The sequence below is a fragment of the Doryrhamphus excisus genome, linkage group LG5 (genome assembly GCF_037039965.1).
Source record: "Doryrhamphus excisus strain RoL-2023G ecotype Guam linkage group LG5, RoL_Dexc_Guam_v1.1, whole genome shotgun sequence".
In the NCBI taxonomy this organism is placed as follows: Eukaryota; Metazoa; Chordata; class Actinopteri; order Syngnathiformes; family Syngnathidae; genus Doryrhamphus; species Doryrhamphus excisus.
Genome location: NC_136361.1, coordinates 13432967 through 13452481, shown reverse-complemented (window position 1 = coordinate 13452481; position 19515 = coordinate 13432967). Strand labels below are relative to the sequence as shown.

At 44.5% G+C, this 19515-nt stretch overlaps 2 protein-coding genes across 5 annotated transcripts; both read left to right on the top strand.

The window, feature by feature from the left end:
- The first annotated feature begins 263 nt into the window (after window positions 1-263).
- Window positions 264-7731, top strand: cmtm6 (CKLF-like MARVEL transmembrane domain containing 6). Its single transcript, XM_058054032.2, has 5 exons — window positions 264-411; window positions 1121-1244; window positions 4728-4904; window positions 5745-5843; window positions 6506-7731. The coding sequence occupies exons 2-5, from the start codon at window positions 1128-1130 to the stop codon at window positions 6680-6682; spliced, it is 570 nt and encodes a 189-aa protein (XP_057910015.1). The 5' UTR covers window positions 264-411; window positions 1121-1127; the 3' UTR covers window positions 6683-7731.
- Window positions 7732-7892: 161 nt separating this feature from the next.
- On the top strand, window positions 7893-19456 carry LOC131105576 (SWI/SNF related BAF chromatin remodeling complex subunit C1a). 4 transcript variants are annotated; one of them, XM_058053838.2, is made up of 28 exons: window positions 7893-8132; window positions 8750-8869; window positions 8954-9039; window positions 9137-9218; window positions 9294-9386; window positions 9459-9528; window positions 9608-9677; window positions 9748-9823; window positions 9904-10029; window positions 11622-11716; window positions 11819-11949; window positions 12856-12915; window positions 13000-13037; window positions 13119-13240; window positions 13858-13929; window positions 14009-14122; window positions 14216-14369; window positions 14445-14549; window positions 14775-14834; window positions 14975-15233; window positions 15313-15474; window positions 15968-16023; window positions 16300-16453; window positions 16566-16744; window positions 16816-16950; window positions 17657-17972; window positions 18050-18175; window positions 18259-19456. In XM_058053838.2, the coding sequence occupies exons 1-28, from the start codon at window positions 7962-7964 to the stop codon at window positions 18348-18350; spliced, it is 3324 nt and encodes a 1107-aa protein (XP_057909821.2). In that variant the 5' UTR covers window positions 7893-7961; the 3' UTR covers window positions 18351-19456. The 4 variants fall into 4 exon arrangements, with proteins under 4 accessions (XP_057909821.2, XP_057909818.2, XP_057909817.2 ...); XM_058053836.2 differs by having other exon boundaries at window positions 7894-8132; window positions 11598-11716; XM_058053835.2 differs by having other exon boundaries at window positions 14216-14549.
- Window positions 19457-19515: the final 59 nt, after the last annotated feature.

The window sequence follows — 19515 nt, the reverse complement described above, 5'->3', positions numbered from 1 at the left end:
TAATCTGTTTGATATGTCAATCTCTGCTAATTCACTGATAATTATCTGATATTCACTACTTGTTTTAAATAAATGTCACAGAAGCGAACAATGACCGTCTGTGTCTGTTTTTCTTTCTATACAATTATTGGACCTCATGTGGTGTAGATTCGTCGTAATGCTACTTTTTCGTGCAATTAGTTTCCTTCTCAAAAATAAAATGTTTTGAAAAAGAAACAGGGTTTAGAAATCAGCCAACCATACGATGAAAGCGCTTATAGTTTGAAAGGCGTGGCCGGAAGTCCTACTCGGGATTCCGGTTAACGTTCCCAGACTATAAAGTAAAAAGTCAACGCGGAAGTTGATTTTTTGTCACTTTGGAGTGACATAAACATCTACAAACTTGTTGTTCGATACGAACAAACCTGAGCGGTGAGTCTCGTCTTTGTTAATGCTAATTTACTGTTGTTTAGCAGCTTTTAACAACAGTAAAGCTCCGCCGAAGGATTTATGCTATGTGATTTTTAGTTATATTGTACACTTGTCGGTTTGTTTTTGCCTTATTAGCCAACACATCAGGAAAATGTTTTAGTCGCTACGCCACTTTGGCCTCAATCGGTTATGGTTTGTTTGACAGAAGCTCGTCCAGGTTAAATGACGAATGACGCTATTAATGAAACTTTTACGTTGTATTTTAAGGAATTCGTTGAAGTCTGTCCAGTATAGTCACTATTTTAATTTATTTTCAAAGCGTGCGTATAAAAGATGAAGGCAACTGTCAAATTATCACTAATGTGGCTTTAGAAGTAGAAACACCTGCTTTACTCACTAACATTTCCTACTTTCACTTTGAATTAACTGAGCGGTCTTCATGACTCAGGAGAAGAATGCATATTCAAATAGCTGAGTCTATTCGAATATGATCACGTGATCACTATGAGGAAATAAAAATAAAATTAGTTTACAGGTTATCCTAAATTACCAGAGTTGGAACACAAGCCTTCTTGTAACTTCTTTGCTGCTCGCTGACCTGAGCTCTGGTGAGGAACACTGACAACATGAAAGGCATTTCACTATTATGTACAGGTTATGAAACAGGTTATGTCAAACAAGGTGACTGGAGCTTCATTGTGTTTCTCAGCTCCATCATGGCCACCCATGAAGTTTACTCCTCCACGACAGCACCCAACCCAAACTCATCATGTTTCCTGGTCCCGTCACCTCATCTGGACAAAAAACGCTTCATCGTCAAAATCATGGAAGTGGTGAGTGGCCGCCCTGTGTACATTATTGCATATAGTGCTGCTAGTAATAGAACTACTTGTAGACACATACTTTACTAGTAATATTACTAGTAATCACACCCTCCAGGATTTTGTGATACAATTGCGCCAATTCATGCAAATCCAACCACTCGCATGGCCTCTCAACGTTGTCCAATCGAAGCAACTTCCCACACATTTTAACCAATTTTCGAATTTGTCCCCGAGCAGCACTCAAACATGCACCCACGTTGACACTTCCTAGTTTACATTGACGGGAACATGGATGTGTGATGACAGTCTCTCATCATCTCTCACTTTCCCACAAAAGTTAGATAGATCACTCAAACACCTCAAACATTTTTAGGACAGTACATCATTCAAGGGAGAATAATTTTTTAAATATAGATTTAACTTTAGTTTGTGCACACTTGGAGGTAGAGGGAATTAAGCAAAGTTGACAAACTGTACAACTGTACAAAGTATGATGATATTGCTTCCATGAACAAAACATTAAAAAAAAATAGTGACTGCTCAGAACTACAGACAGTGACTCCGAGTTATTAGTCAACAAAAGCCGGTATCTTCAACGATGGTAAAAAGCACAGATTGCTTTAGCTTTCAGCATTTTTCAAATGCAGCGCCGATAGGAACAAGCTCTGGGACTCGGGCATCATAGCAACGCTGGCATTTCAGGTGGCTGATAAGGTTTGATGTGCTGAAGCTCCATGTTTTTTTTCCCCCTTCATCGCGAAATGTTTGCAGGCATTTTGCAAAATGTCAAACAATCATGTTTGTGAGCTCTGATGAAGCTACAACAGGACGTTTACACGTCACAGGAAAGGAGGTCTTGATTTGCTCATGCTAACCCAGCTTCAGCGCAGTACAAGTAATCTCACACCATTTGAGTAATGTTTCTTTCAAATTATTGGTTATCGGAGGTATTTATCGGAGGTTACCGGTATGATGTCATAATTCCTCATGTCGGCCCAGGACTGGTAAATTATTGTAAATGTTCAAGAATATGTTCTGTACTCTTACTCTTTAATTTAATTAATTTCATTCATTCATTCATTCATTTTGTACCGCTTATCTTTACAAGAGTCACGGGGGTGCTGGAGCCTATCCCAGCTGTCTTCGGGCGAGAGGCGGGGTACAACCTGGACTGGTCGCCAGCCAATCACAGGGCACATATCGACAAACAACCATTCACACTCACATTCATACCTATGGACAATTTGGAGTCGCCAATTAACCTAGCATGTTTTTGGAATGTGGTAGGAAGCCGGAGCCGAGGGTGGAATTGAACTCGGGTTTCCTAGCTGTGAGGCCTGCGTGCTAACCACTTGCAGCCGTGCAGCCCTTTAATTAATTTATTAAATGTATTTATTTAATTCATTTATTAAGTCTAACCTGTCGTACTTGTCTTACCAGGACGTCTTATTTTCGTTTTGTTAGTCATGATTTTTGTTATGATCCATATGTGCCTTGTGATTGGCTGGCAACCAGTCCAGGGTGTACTCTGCCTCTCGCCCGAAGACAGCTGGGATAGGCTCCAGCACGCCCATGACCCTTGTGAGGATAAGCGGTAGAAAATGAATGAAATGAATGCCACTTTTTCTATATGCCACCTCTAGTTGCCTCTAACCCTAACCCACCTCTGTTGCCATATTTGTCTTATTTTGCACAAACAATGTTAAATGCATCCAGTGGCATCACAGTCAAATAAGCATCATGTGTTCGTTCATCATACGAAATGTGACCTGGCATTATTTTGATGAACTAAAGGCAGTGTTTCTCTGTCATTGTAAGTTGTAAACAGTATTTATCTGTGCAAACTACTGTACGAGTTGTTGCCAGCAGCATTGTAATTCTAAAAAAAATACAATAGCAGATCTGCAAACCTTCCCCGCTGCCTCTCACGCCCGCTTTTACCCGTCCCCACCCCCCACTATTTGAGAACCTCTGACCTAAGGAGTGATGTTGTAATATAATAAGGAAGCTTTTTTGTGAGGACTTCTAGAAGGTTCTGTGTATGAATGACCACCGCAGATGTTTAGGAAGGAACTCACGTGCAATGATTTTAAACAGAGAAGTTGTTTGGATTTCAACACTTCAAGTGTCAAATGTTGGTGTATGTTTTCATTTTGACACAACTCACCCCCCCCCCCTATTAATTGTACACGCTGTCAATGTTTTTTTGGCAATGTAAGTTGGTCATCTGTCTGCTGGAAGTAACATTATATTATCAGTGTCAATCAAACATGAACTCTTTGTTTACAGCACAAATAAAACTATACTTGACCTAATCGTCCTTCATCTAGATACCTGGGCTGATTAAAAATTTTAATCATATTAATAACAGTAATTTTTACTGTATTTAATTAACAGAAATATATTGTAAATGACAGGATGATAAATATTTGTATGTACTAAGAACTCCAAATGAACTGAATATGTCATTCAAGCTAAAAGATGCCACACAAGTCTTAAAATCTATTTAACGCACACTCGTCTCTCTAATAGCAGAACATTTGAATCACGCTGTGAACCATGTTATTATGAGTTGGTCTTCCTGTTTATTTATACACACACACACACACACAGATTATAAAGCTGTTTTTTGTGATGTTCGCAGTGTCCCTGAATGCATCTCACGTTCTTGTAATGAGAGTGAGTCGTTCTCAGGATGAATGGACGAGATATGTGTTGAGAGCATCAGATGCTGTGTGACTGTGTGGGGATGTTCCAAAAGTGTGCATGCTAATTACAGAAAAAAATTAACATAATTAATTAAATAAACACATGTGAGTGTGAATGGTCGTTTGTCTATTTGTGCCCTGTGATTGGCTGGCGACCAGTCCAGGGTGTACCCTGCCTCTCGCCTGAAGACAGCTGGGATAGGCTCCAGCACCCCCGCGACCCTTGTGAGGATAAGCGGTAAAAAATGAATGAATGAAATAAACATGTTATTTTTGACAGCCCAACTTGAAACAACTAAAAAACAATAAACACAATTATTTATTCATCCATGCACGCTGAGTGACATCATCATTATGATTGACATTCGGTTTTCTGAAATAACAGACGTCACTGATGTAACGCCAGCAATCACATTAACAACACTTGGTTAGTACTGCCTTTTGTGAGGCCCTTCTTTATTAGGAACACCTGATAGAAGAAAGCAGCCTCTTCGGTGCGGTTTCAGTCGGCCTCGCCGTGACTCGCCCTTCCTTCTCCTGCCACTCCACAGGAAGTGGCCAGCGGGAAGTGAAAGTGCTGCGGGAGCAGAGCGCTGTTGTTAGCACATCTCCGAGCGGCTGACCTGCGCTGTCGCAACATTTAGCCAGGATGGCGGGAATCTACTTCCTGTAGCGCTCACAGTAGATCATCAAGATGATTGGTGGTGTTGTGGTTTTTTTATGTTGCAGCAAGATATTGAGCTAGGGTGATTTCTATTTTAAATTTGCCGTTTTGTGGTTTCAGCTGCTGTCCTTGGTGGCTTTCATCCTGGAGGAGGTGGTCTACAGTTGCATCGACTGCATGGCATTGGAGTTTTTTGAGTTTGTCAGCTGCATGGCCTTCCTCTTCACCTTGCTGCTCCTCATCCTCCTTTCCACAACCCTGAAGCTGAGGCTCGGAATCTCCTGGTGGCCCCGCCTGGTAATGTTTATGTCACATGGCCTTCACGCCGTCACATGTCACCTGTGTTGTGTGTGGCCGCGTTCCGGAATGTTCTTCCTAAGTTCAGTACATAAATAAAGAAATGTCAATATATTTTAGGAATGGCACAAATGTGACAGCAACAACTTGTTGTGCTCACCGGCCAAAACGTGGCCATGGCCCCATACCTGTGCAGTTACATCTGATTTCTGACCTATACGTGTAGTTAGTATGTTGTATTTTTGTGTTAAACGATGACAAAGTTTCAGATAATGAGGTTTGCACATTTGGAAGTGAGTTCTGAAAGTAATTTGGGATGGCTCAAAACGCTCGGTTTCAAAAGGCATGGTAAAACGGTGCTTTGTGATGTCACAGAGGGGTGGACTTCCTCATAAGGTTCATAGTTACGAAGCACTTTGGAGTTGTGGCCAATCACAGCGGAGTGGGCATGCCCAGAGGCGGGCATGAAGCGGGTGGAGTAAATTAAAACAGATCGTTTTGGAATGAAATACAAATCAAAGGAAATACAACTGGAATAGATGCAGATTCCCCAGATTCCCCTTTAAAAGCGGTCATTATATAAAGATAAATTGCCGTTTATCACCTCCCGTAAAGTTAGCAGACAGGTAGTTTTCACAGGAACCATGAAATCCAAAGAAATACAGCTGAATAGGTGCAGATTCTAGAAGAACGAGAATGCTTTCTGTGCTGGTTATTGTGTGTAGCTGGTCTATAGGAGCGTAGCATGTCGTATGTAACTTAACTAACACTGCAACAAGAGAAAACAATTAAATTTTGCTATGATGGCATAAATGATGTTCATTCTGGTTGTGTGTTAAGGACTTTTTGTACACGGGTGCCATGGCATTCTTTTTCTTCCTGGCCTCCATCGTGTTTGCCGCCATCAACAGTGCCACGCCCCTGGAGAAGAGCGCTGTGGTAAGACCATATTTTCCGTCTTCATTCTCAACCTTGTTGGTGTTTCCCACAATCTATTTGTGGCAGTGAAGTGCGGGCTGTAACTGTGTGAGACAAAATGATGCCATTGCCAAATGGGCATGATGTATTTGGATGCAATTGGAATTTTTACAGATTTTTTGCACACATAAGTGATACCGGATTATAAGGTGTCTGGTCGATTTTTGAAAAAATTAAAGGCTTTTAAGTGTGCCTTATAATGCGGAAAATACGGTAATTATGAGTGTTAGGTGCTAATTGTTTTTCAGTTTTATTCACACACCAACTATTAGAATTGGCGTACCTTACATTGGGGAGACTAGGTTTTGCAGACCCGGGATGTATGAATGTTGTTAACAATTATTGCAAAAAATACAAGATTAAAAAAGGCTTCTTCTGTTTTAGTGCGCATACAATATAAATGCTAATAAAAACAAACACAAAACACACTAAAAACAATGTATTGCACAAAAATATTTCACAGAAGTAGCGTTTTCCTGCAATTCCTGCATGTCGTGGCAAGTTTATGGCAGGCGACCACAAATAAATGAATGTATGGGAAACACCGCTCCTTGTTTTCCTGCCTACATTCTTCTGTCCTCACCTACCTTCTTGTGATGATACTTTGTGGTTATTTCCTCCAGGTGTTTGGCTTCCTAGCAACGGCAGCATTTGTGTGTGACTTGGTCTTATTTTGGAAGACTTATGGGCTTCCCTTCGCCAAAGGTGAGAAGGCAGAGCCCAGTGAAAGTAACGTGTCAGCGGTGGAGGCTCCTGTGGAGACGGAGAAGCTGAACACAGACGCCAAAGCAACAGAATAACGCTTTGTGTGTGATGTGTGCGTTTGTGGGTCAGACATGTTGCACGATAATCCACAAGGCGGCGCTGTATCGCCCTCAACTTTTTCAATTTCTTGTACTACTGAGGTCTTCTAGCCAGCTGTGGGCGCCACTCAGGAAACCAACGATTGTAATCTGATAGATGAGCAGATATCCACTCAATATTCAGCTTTCAAGTTTATTGTTGGAAGAGTTTCAACTGTCAACTTTTGTCTTTTCATGCTTTCTGTCACTGTTGTGTAAGCAAACAATCACAGATAGAATGTCCTTGCTGACTACAAATTAAAGCAAAACAAATGTAGACGAGTAGTACAGTAGCAGCAATAAAGTTTGTACATACGTAATAGACCTACACAAATTGGAAATTGGCAATATTTAAGACGGAGCTTCTTCAAATGTTTTTGTTCATGGACAATTCCACATTGGTTTAAAAAAAAAAACCTTAGTATTTGTTTCAGATACTTAAACTTTCTTCAAAGCCTAACAACTTGAAGCTGTGTGTCTTATGTCAGTTTTTGTGTCAAAATGCTGAGATTTGTTTGTTTTCTTACTATTTAGTTAGTTTTGTGGTACAAAGTTAGAATACAAATGTAGAGGTTTTGTGCAAAATAAGAATATTGTGTCCTGTGATTTTAAAGCGTGGCACTATTGAAAAGTTACATGAATATTTTTCCAATGGATGTGGCTGTTTTTTTTGTTATCATTCAAAATGTTCAATTTGGGGGGTAAATTTTTTTCTGAATGTTCGACATAAAATACTAAATACATTTTTCATTAACTGTAATTAATGTCATTAAATTCAGAAATGAAACAAATTTCATATTTCAGATGTTAACCTCTCATTAAAGACAAATATGTTTTTGTTTTCAATTAAAATATATGCCTAGAAGTTAGATGGACTGCAAGTAAGAAACAATGTAGTAATGCATCGTTTTAGTGGGTCACGTTTTAATGTAATATAATGGACATATTGTGTCTGCATATGTATATTCATATGTCTACTGTCATATTAAAATGTCTTTAATATCCTATATTTGATCGTCTTTCTTTAATATTTAGAGTCTGCTTTGACTGAAGTCAATTCTGCGGTAATGTTATACATGTAGTCATTAATTATATGATGTTGTAAGTGTTGAACCACATTTCCCACTGGACAGCAAATCGCGTGTCTCGCGAGACTTGAAATGTAAGGCAGTGTGCGCTTGCGCAGTAGCGGTCTAGCGGCGGAGGAGAACGACAACGCAGCGAACAAAAACACACAATGTCGACGGCGGCGACCACGGCGAGCGGGCCGAATACTGGCCCCGTCGGCGGCGGGACCTCAGTGGGACGGAAAAAGGATGGCGGGCCCTCTGCAAAATTCTGGGAGAGTTCTGAGACGATATCTCAACTGGAAACGGTTCGTCTATGGATCGGGAAGCACTACAAGAAGGTGAGCTAGCTTAGCTTGTTGCTCCATTGATTCCTATGAAGGCCCACGGCGCGCTGACAATGGACAGCCTCAGTTTAGTCGCACGTATTTCTTAAAGTCAGAGTTCTCATCCAACCTTTTATTTCTTGTTTAAGAGTGGCATCTAATCGCAGCTTTCTGTTTATCCCTGCTTAGTATGGCTCACTATAGAGTGACTTGTCTTATGCATTAGTGGGGTTTCTGGCTGGCGACCAACCCACTCGACAAGCTAACCTGCTAGCACACACTGGTTATTATTTATACCAGAGTATTTACACAATACACCATGGTGGCCGTCTTACCAGAGTGGATGCTCCTAGTGCCAATACATTCTTTTCAGATACGATTTCCTATTTGATTGAAAGTCTATTTTGGCTGGAAAGTTACGTCGCCTGTTGTCAGGGCAGCTTCATGCACGTCGTTCCATTAAAATGGTTAATCTATTAACATCTCACATGAAATTTGACTGTTTAACATTTGCATTGAGAAGGCTCACTCGAACTTGTCTTAAAATGAACTCTAAATCAGTATACTGAAATGATGCACCGGTGTATTGGATGAATATGAACAAACATAGCTGTCTGTGTGTCTTCTGGCAGTATGTGCAGAACGACTCCCCCTCCAGTAAATCTCTGGCGGGTTTGGTGGTCCAGTTGCTTCAGTTCCAGGAGGATGCTTTCGGACGCAGAGTCAACAACCCTGCTCTCACCAAGCTGCCGGTAGAAAGTCCTAGAAAGCTTTGCTCTTGTTTTTCCAGCGAAAGATGTCTTGTAGTCTTCTCACTGCTTGTCTTTTTCCCCAAGGCCAAGTGTTTCCTGGACATGAAGGCCGGCGGCTCTCTCTGTCACATTCTGGGCTCCGTCTACAAATTCAAGAGTGAGCAGGGATGGTGAGTTCACTTTAACTTTGTACACGCTCTGCTACCAACATAGTTCATCCAACTGTGCACATTCAAGCACATCCCCTCTCAATGTCCCCATCCACAGGCGGCGCTTTGACCTGCAGAACCCCTCCCGCATGGACAGGAATGTTGAAATGTTTTTAAATGTGGAGAAGAACCTGGTGCAGGTATAAACATGCCCTCACTTGTCATTCTTGTTTTTGTAGCAGAAACATTGTGATTGAAATGAGTTGTGCTTCCAGAACAACTGTCTCACCCGACCCACTGTCTTCTTGTACACGGACATTGAGGCCAAACAAGCCAGTAAGCTCAAAGATGCCATCAAGAGACACCAGGTGAGTGTCAGCTGACCACCTCAACAATTACATAATTATAGCTCCTTATGCAACTGTTCTTTTTTTTTTTAGGGCTCCATCACTGAGGACAAGTCAAAGGCCACCCACATCATCTTTCCATCTCCACTGCAGCAGGAAGAAGGTCAGATTTTTTCATCGCGTCTGTCATTGCTATGTCTGTCAGTCTTTGTTTAATTCTTCTGTTTGAAACCGTCTTGCAGAGGAGTGGGTGCGCCCCGTCATGAGGAAAGACAAGCAGGTTCTGGTCCACTGGGGGCTCTATCCAGACAGGTGACAGAGAAAGCTTACAAGTATAGCTAACAAACATAGTCTCATGTGCTCTGCTGCCTCTTGTCCTTAGCTATGACACCTGGGTGTCAGCCAGCGAGGTGGATGGGGATGTTGAGGAGCCCCCCAGCGCTGACCGACCCTGGAAGGTGCGCATGAGGCCACAATGCAGAAAATAATCTTCTGCTGGTGATGTTTCTTGACATTGATCATCATACTGTGCACGCAGGTTCATGCTAAATGGGTTCTGGACACAGACGCCTTCAATGAATGGATGAATGAGGAAGACTATGAGGTGGACGACAACAAGAAACCGATCAGCTTCCGCCAAAAGATCTTCCCGAAAGAGGAAGAGGTAAAACCTGAGGACTAAATTGTTGCATGAAACTGCCATTTGGCTTGTCTGTCTACTTTCAGTCTGTCTTCTGTCTGTCTTGCCATCCTTCCTCATAGCTTTTCTCTTCTTCTGAAGCATCTCGGGGTTTCTGCTGTTTGACTAAAAAGTTTTAACAATTTAACAGCTGTTAACCAGCTGCAATTAAGATGGGGAAAAAAATAATGGAGGCTAATGTTTGGACTAAGGATGTCCCGATCCGATATTCAGGATTGGGATAGGCGGCCAATTCACTGTATTTTGGAAGATCTGATAATATTGGCTTCCGCCACGAGATCGGGCCGATCCGGTTGCCATATCATGTTCATAAATAAAGGCTACACACCACCTTGCTAGGTGCAGTAACCTCAAAGCTGATTGCCACTCGACTCCCGCCACCCACATGAAGAACACAACACCACCATGCAGACATGTTCGCAGTGTACTGCGGTGAAGTTAGTTTCACCTTGGATAGTAGTATCCATGGGTACAGTGGTACTTCCCCCTTACTGTGCCTGGACCGTTGCGTCATGTTGCAGGGAGCTCACATGGTGCAGCTCTAACCACTGGTTAATACTACGGAATACTATTTTGAAGGCCAGTAGTATATCATCTGTGTGTTGAATGACTGGAAATAAACTTTATATATATCGTCTTCAGTCAGGACCCAAATGTCGTCTCACAAGACTAAAATGTGACATTACTTAATTGGAGAAAAGCTGTCTCCCGACCACATGGCCAGAAGCCAATCAGATTGTGGACTATGGCATCACTGCAATGAATAATACGGTCATATGGAAGCAGCAGTGCACGAGGCATTACTGGAAATGCACATTAAGTGCTTTATGTACACTATAAACCTCTATAATCCAACCTCCCTTGGTGTTCCCAACATCCGCGTCAACAAGTGACATGTGTTTTTTTTCCCATCGGAGTTGAACAGCTGCTGCCATGTTAGCGCTCCAAGATACCAGCAGAAATGAAAGTCAGGCGACTCGGTGATGATGTATTGGAAGATAAAGGATTAAGTAAGTGTCTTGCTTCAATAATGGCACTGCGGTGCCCAGCTCGTTCATAACACGCCTCCATGTAGAACGGGTCCATGTTGAATCTTAAATGTAATATAATTCGGTTCTTCTAATAAAGTGATTTCACATCACTAGCCATTAGTCTGTGTAGTGTATTCTGTGGAAATCACTCTCCATACCAGCGAGCGGTGCTAATTTACATTTAACGTGTAAAAGAAAAAGAGGAAAATGGAAGTACTTTTGCGTCCTTGTTTTGTTATGTTGGCCATGCCACACCTCCAGGTTTTTGGAGCGTATAACTAGCTGATGATCTGCGAGATGTTTAAGTACATGGCAGCACACAGGAAGTACATAGGAACCCTGGTCGTTTGTCCACGCCACTGCATTCCCTCCCCCACCTGGTATCGTGCTCCCTCCGCTTCCCTTCCTTGTGTGTGCAAGCGTTCCATCCTCTCATTCTGCCGCTCTTTCTCTCATCTTCCATCCCTCGCTCCCTGTGCGGCACGCCGTTTATCTGATCAGTCTTCCCGTACACCTGATCGCAAGGAGCGCAAGGCCAACTCTGCCGGCAAGAAGAGGAGGCGCTCTCCCTCGCCGCCCAGCACACCCGCCGAGTCCCGAAAGAAGGGTGGAAAGAAAGGGTAAGAAATGTTCTTTTGCCTGCGCCGTGTTCAGACTCTCTGCAGACAGCTTGTCATCTATGAAGCGTAGATGTCATGACTGACAACCTCTTCTTGTGTCAGGAACCCAGGACATTACTGGAAGCGACGGGGTCACCGAGGCGATGAAGAGGACACTGAGGAAGATGTCACCAAGGACTTGGACGACTCTTCAGCTGGTGCCAGCATGGAAGAGGGAAGTGTTTCTAAGAATGGTAGGTTCCAACATACAGGAGGAAGTGTTTGGAAAAATGATAGGTTCCGACAAAGAGACCAATTGTTCGTAAGAATTGTTATGGTGGGTTCCAACTAGGGGCGTCCTGATCCAGTAATGATATTGGTGTCTATCAGCAAAAAACAACAACAAAACAGTATCAGATTATATCAGCCTAATATTGGCACCCCAATGTAAGCAGTCGATTCCAGACTCAGAATGTCTACACAGCAGTGGCCAGATGGAGCCCATTTGGTCACAACAGCAGCGTGTGCTAATGTGTTAAACATGAAGTAGGAGTGCTGTTGGCCATGTGTATTTTTTGTTGAAATCCGAAAGAGGCGTTGCAGCTGAGTGCAACACTTGTCATGCCCAAGTTTCCCGTGGTGGCACAGAACCAGGGATCTTGAATATGGGCATAATATCACGCATTTGAAGTAGTATCACACAGCAAAGTCCCCTGGGATGACAAAGTCAATAGCTATAACAAGAAAGAGCCACCCCTTATAAGTGTAGAGTAATGTCAGGTTTAAACACAGAATTGAGCATCTCAAACCTTGTTAGATTATGCCCAGCTGTCACTATATTGTCGATAAAACTGCCTGGTGATGCACAAAGGAGGAAGTGGTCAATTTTTTCCACATAGCTAATGTTGATGACTTGTGTAACTTTCCACACTACAAAATAAATATGCGTATGATTCCTGCTGATTTTAGATCAATATCATTATTGGCCGATATTGATCGCCACAATGTCTGTATCGCAGAGGAGGAAGTGTTTGTAGGAATTGGAAAAATGGTAATGGTGGGTTCCAACATTGTTTTGTGTAATTAAAGCTTTTGTGTAAATAAAGTTTCACTGCATGTCTGTCCAGCACATAACACATTGCTTTCATATCTCCACCAAGCTCATTCAAAGAAGGATGCTGAGAGCACTCCTCTAAAGGGTGACAACGGGCAAGACGTGGGTATGTATGTGCCCCAACCCATCATTTGTGGATGACTGCATCATCATAATGTCTTCTTAAATGTATGCTGCTTTTTTTCTGCAGATGACATGGAGGACGACTCTGTGCTGTCTGGTGGCAAGGTAGATGACTTGAATTAAAAAAACAACAACAACCCTGGCACTCTGCATCTGTCATCGTGAGCTGACTGACTATGTGTTTAGGAGGATGAGGATCAGAGCAAAGCAGAGATCAACCGCCTGATGGACGCCAGCGAGGACAATGTGACAGAGCAGACGCACCACATCATCATTCCCAGCTACAGTGCGTGGTTTGACTATAACTGGTAAGCAGCATGCCATCACACAGCATGACAGTTTCATGATGTTTCAAACCTAAGAGGAAAACGGTACTTTTGAAAAATAAAAACAATTGCCAATTATCCACCATCCTTATGAGACTTGAACACACATATCTTAATCTCTTTTGTGTGTTTTATAATGCCTTCTGAAAAACCTCCAGAAACCATCAACAATGCTGCATCTACATAATGTAATGCTCGGTGTCGCATTCGTTTCTATGTTATGTGAAATCAGTGCATCTGGGAAAGAAGTTCTAAGCAAAATACTGTAGTATGGCTGGGATGTCTGTATATTAAAAATATAGTTACATCAAAATATCTCGTCTTGAATGGAAACTTGGCTGGACACAGGTCGATGAATTGTGTTCCGAACATGAAATGATAAAACAGTTTTGGAGGTGTTTTAATAGCAGGCTTCCTAGGTGGAATAGGTGTGTCCCATTACATGCATTGTAAGCTGAGCTGCCTCTTTTTATCTGTTTTTGTATCCTCAGAAGGCACAGAAAGGAGAAAAGTGCGTTCATATCTTGCCTTGTCTTGCCTGATGGGCAAAATTCCAAAAAGAAATACAGTTTTCCTTTTAAACCTTGCTGTCCTTTTAGCATCCATGAAATTGAGCGGAGAGCCCTGCCTGAGTTCTTTAATGGAAAGAACAAGTCCAAAACTCCTGAGATGTGAGTGCACATCCCCTTCAAAAATGACTGCATGGAATGACAGTTATATGCTAATGTAATTGTTCCCGCCCTCCAACAGATACCTAGCCTACCGTAACTTTATGATTGACACATACCGGCTCAACCCTCAGGAGTACCTCACCTCCACCTCCTGCCGTAGGAACTTGACGGGTGACGTGTGCGCCATCATGAGGTGACTTGATGCATGATGACATTCTAACACAGTTTTGTTTTTGTTTTTTGTTTTTTTTACGAATTATACTCAATGCGAGTCCATTTGGTCTAGGGTCCACGCCTTCCTGGAGCAGTGGGGGCTGGTGAACTACCAAGTGGACGCAGAAAGCCGACCTTTGCCGATGGGGCCTCCACCAACACCCCACTTCACAGTGCTGGCTGACACCCCCTCTGGCCTCATGCCTCTCAACCACAGACCTCCACCGGTAAGCCTGTTGACCAGGAGCAGCTGGAGGTGGCGAGGAGCAACAAATGTGACATTCTGTGCTTCCTGCCTTCAGATTCCGCCTCCACAGCAGATGGCCAACTTCCCTGACAAGAGCAAAGAAAAAATCGACCTCCAAAACTTTGGCCTCCGCACTGACCAGTACAAAAAGAACTCAAAGGTCAGCACCATGCTGAAACACTCATTTACATGCTCAGGTGACCTCCAGCAAGGATGCAAGAAAGATTGACCCAAATAACCTTACAACCTAATCTCAACACCTTTTAATGAGTTTCATCATCTTACAGTCTCAAGTTCGATGAAACAGCTTCAACGTCTGCATGCACATGGCAAATTCACAAGATTGTGACACCCATATTATAAGCTGATGATGTTCTGTTTTTAGGGCAAATCGGTGTCATCCTCTCGAGAATGGACTGAGCAGGAGACCCTGCTACTGCTGGAGGTGAGTCCCATATGACCCGACCTGTGCAGGACTCAAACTAGTTTAGTGCTAATGTGTATGATTCAGGGTGAACCTTTTTATGTTTCTCCGTGTGTGTGTGTGTGCGCGCCTCATCCAAAGAGTCTATTTTGTCCTCCCAGGCTCTTGAGATGTACAAAGATGACTGGAACAAAGTGTCAGAGCATGTTGGCTCTCGCACACAAGACGAGTGCATCTTACACTTCCTGCGCCTCCCCATTGAGGACCCATACTTGGAGAGCTCAGAAGCGTCGCTTGGTCCTCTGGCTTATCAGCCCATCCCCTTCAGCCAGTCTGGAAACCCCGTTATGAGCACCGTGGCCTTCCTGGCCTCTGTGGTTGACCCCAGAGTGGCGTCTGCTGCCGCCAAGGCTGCACTTGGTAATGTACCGTACACCGTATTGCCAACTATATGCATTGGCATTCTTGCAGGAAGGTGTGTTAAAATGTCTTTCTGCAGAGGAGTTCTCCCGCGTGCGAGAGGAGGTGCCCGCTGAACTGGTTGAGGCTCACGTAAAGAAGGTCCAGGAGGCGGCGAGGAGCACAGGCAAGGTGGACCCTGCCTTCGGTCTGGAGAGCAGTGGTATCGCCGGTACCTCTCCTGAAGAGCCAGAGAAGACAGGTGGGTCATTCCTGCTGAGCCTGAATCTGTTGTGTGACCGCTAGAGGGCAGCAGATTGTAGCTGTGCTGCTGTTGGTCAGAGGTGTGTGTGCACATTTCGCCACGTTAGCCAGATTAAAACTGCAGAGCAGATGGGCTAAGAGAGGACGAGGGGGAGGGGTGGCTGAAAACTGGGTCAGTGCACATCATGTTTTTTTTCTTGCTGTCTTCAAACATCCCCCCACCATCATGTTGTTTCCGCATAAACCTCAGATGCAACCCGGCTGTTAAATTGTAGTGAGATGAAGTGCACATTTATATTTATAAGGTCTTTACATCTTCACACGCATCTGTGACATGTTTTAACACTCATCCAGCTTTCACTTTCACTCTTGACGTCTGCCTGTCAAACTATCTGTGGCACAGCCACAAGCTCACTCGGTCTTTTAGAACTTTATTTTCATACCGTTCATTTATTCATTTTCAAATGAACTGGATTCTCTGTTCCTTGCAGAGGTTCCTGAACCTGACAAAATGGAAACGGACACAGACTCCCAGCAGGGGGACAAGGTGAGGACATTACAGGTCTGACAAAGCTAGTCTTCATTTTTTCCTGCTTCCTGGTTTGGAAAAAGCCCAGACAAATTGAGCATGTTATTCCAACAGCATCCGTTAACCACGATCAGACTCTGGAGTGATTCTTCCTAAAAAGTCAAATTAGTCGCAATGCATCATCAGCGTGTTTACCTGCTTTTGTTGGTCGCAGATTGAGACCTCCCTCTGAAAGAGGACATTGGGGTGTTTGTATTGTGCCATCATAAGGTGGTCGTCTTACTTCCCGCTCAGGCCGAGTCCAAGGATGAGGCAGAGAAGCCCAATGAGTCAGCGGAGAAGAGCGACAAGGCAGAGACTCCAGACAAGGTGAAGAAGGAGGCGGGGGAGGTGTCGGAGCGTGAGGATGAGAGTGAAGAGGGAGATGAGACAAAGGCAACTGCTGCAGGTTGGTTGTTTATTTTTATTTATTAACCGCACTAAGACTGCAGTTAGTGACTTAGTCAAAGCTGCTTTTGGCAAATTGCTGATAACTGATTTCCGGTCTTTGCTCCTCCCAGACAAGGATGATGAAGAATCCATGGAGACGTCCTCTTCGGAGCAGGAGAAGGAAAAAGATGACAAAACCACTACAGAGGAGGGAGAGGAAAAGAGGAAAAAGCTGGAGCATGACATCGGTGAAGGAAACATTGCCACCGCGGCCGCCGCCGCTCTGGCATCTGCTGCCACCAAAGCCAAGGTGAGACTCTGTCTTCTGCTAGCACACGTCAACAAGCTGCAATGGTCTTCATGTTAACTGTTGCTTCTCAGCACTTGGCAGCAGTGGAGGAGAGGAAGATTAAGTCACTGGTGGCTCTGTTAGTGGAGACTCAGATGAAGAAGCTGGAGATCAAGCTGAGGCACTTTGAGGAGCTTGAGACCATCATGGACCGCGAGAAGGAGGCCGTAAGTTTCAGTCATCACCCAATTATAATCACCACTGCTGCCTGAACTGCTATTTTTACTGCTATTATTACATAGATGTAAACTATCTAGCTATGCATAGATTATATCTGTGAATATTCCCAATGCATTGTATTCTTGGGTCATATCTCAGGGGAGTCCTCCGTGGAAGGTACAGTGTATGGCGCTCTTTCTGCATTTGTTTGGTTTTTTACACTCCTGCACAACACCCCCCCCCCCCCACACCATTTGCGGTGTTGACAACCCTCTATGCCCCCCCCCCTACTGCCCCGAAACGGTTTAACAAAGCATTGGCTCAAGTATGTTTTATTTGGACTGTGATGGTGAGTGAATACGCTGCCGCACGTACACGAGTCTATAAACGCTGCATTGAAACCCCCATAAATGTTTCTCAGATTGAAGTTACAAATATCCGCATTTTCTTAGTATTAACTACACGATGGACCATATTTGCACAAATGGCTTGTTAAATTCAGCAATGTTGTCACAATTTTGCGACTTTGGCACTTGACACAATGTACACAATGCACACAATGCCAAGTGTACAGATGGACTTGGAAACAGGTGAAATACCTTAGATTGTTAATTATGCATTAATATAAGCTCATCTATTGGAGATGTGTTGATTTAGTCCTCTAGTTTGTGATGGTGGGTGGGGCCTATGATCACATGATTGTTGTTGCTGCAGTTGGAGCTTCAGAGGCAGCAGCTGTTGACAGAGCGTCAGACGTTCCACATGGAGCAGCTGAAGTACGCTGAGATGAAGGCCCGCCAGCAGATGGAGCAGCAGGCTGCTGCTGCTGCTGCCGCTCAGGGCCAGGGCCACGCCCCAGGACCCCACCCGGGGCCTCCGGGTATGCATCCTGGCGGCCACGGAGCCCTTCCTCCCCACCACGGCGCCCCCCCTCCTCATCACGGAGGGCCCCCGCCCGGTGCCGCAATGCACCCCGGCTACCCTCCCATGGGTCATCACCCTATGGCCCCCCATCATGCGGGCCAGCCAGGTATGGTGGAGCTTTGTGATGGCATCAGGGACAATCAAGGTTGATGTTCTGACAGGTTCTCTTGGTGTTCTTCACAGCACCACTAGGACCAGGACAGCCCATGCCTGGACGCATGATGGCAGGCCCTCCCACCGCCGCTCCTCCGCCTGGAGGGATGCCGCCCATGATGCCGCCACGCCACCCAGGAGCTCCCAACGGCATGTGTGAGTAAAAAAACTGAGACACACACACACACACACTCACCAGTCTTGTTGACACTATTCCAACTGAACTTCGATGTTTTCAGACCCGGGACCACCACCTGCACAGCCTGAAGCTGTGCCCCCTGTTCCTGTGGGTGCTCCAGTGCCCCCCAGTGGACGTGTGGCAGACAACTGAGACCCCCGCACCCACACACAGGCTCTTTGCATCACCACCTAAACAAATGTTATCATAGACACACACGCACACACTCAGGGTGGCATAGACACACAAACATTGTTCCTGCTGAGTCGGGCCTGATGGAGGCTGCAGACACAAACACTGTACAAAATCAGAAGCTTGGTCCGGACGAGTCTGCCTTGCCTCAAACTTTTACACTGAAGTTTGTGCGTGTGTGCGTGTGTAAGTGCGCATGACAGCTCGCCTACGCTGCCTCCTCCCGAGCAGTTTGTGCCTCCACTTGTCCACTTCCTGTTTGACCCAAACAAAGATGGCAGCTGGTCACCTGCAGGAACATTTGAAACATCTGCCCCCACCTGCAACACGTAAACTAAGCTGAGGTTCACACTGGAGCTGCCATGCACTGACACGCACACACACACACACAAACGGACATTAATTGCAGCCTTTGTTGGTGCGACTGGGACGTCTTGGCTCTGCCTCTACATAAATGCTATAGTGACTTAAGCCCCGCTCCTCTTCTGCTTCCTAACGCTGCCTACCTCGCCAGCCCCTTCCCCATCTGCGCAGTGCATTTAGAGTGCAAAGGTCATAGGTTACCATGTTGAAACAGCACCTGTGGCCTTGTACAAAATGAAACATTGTCACCCGTGTGTCCGTGCTGGTGTCATGTGACAGTGGTTTGTGCTACAGTTAAAGTTGAATAAATTAAATAACTGCGACGTGACAGCTAGCTAGCACTGTTAGCACCTCTGCTACCTCTTCCTTGCTCGCCCGCTAGCTACCTCTTCTAGAACCCTTTCCCCCCTCTTTCTCTGCCCTCCTCTTCTAGAACCCTCTGCCTCCTGCTACCTCTGCTGCCACTTACTGTCTCGTCTTTTTAAGGGGTCCTCATGTCGGTGGATGGCCCTTCACTGGCCATGACCCCGTCACCAGGCAGGTCATGTGATGTGACTGACCACTCCCACATAGCATCTTTAATGGCTACTTGTATTTTTAAGAGTTTTGTGTAGAGCAGGTTTTTGTGTAGCATTTAGTTTGATTTTGTACGGTCTGTTGCTACTTGGACCTTCACGCTGGCCAATAAAATGTTTTTCTACAAACTGCTGTCCTCTGCGTTGATGGCTGCTTACTGTTGCTGACGTATGAATGCCACTGTATG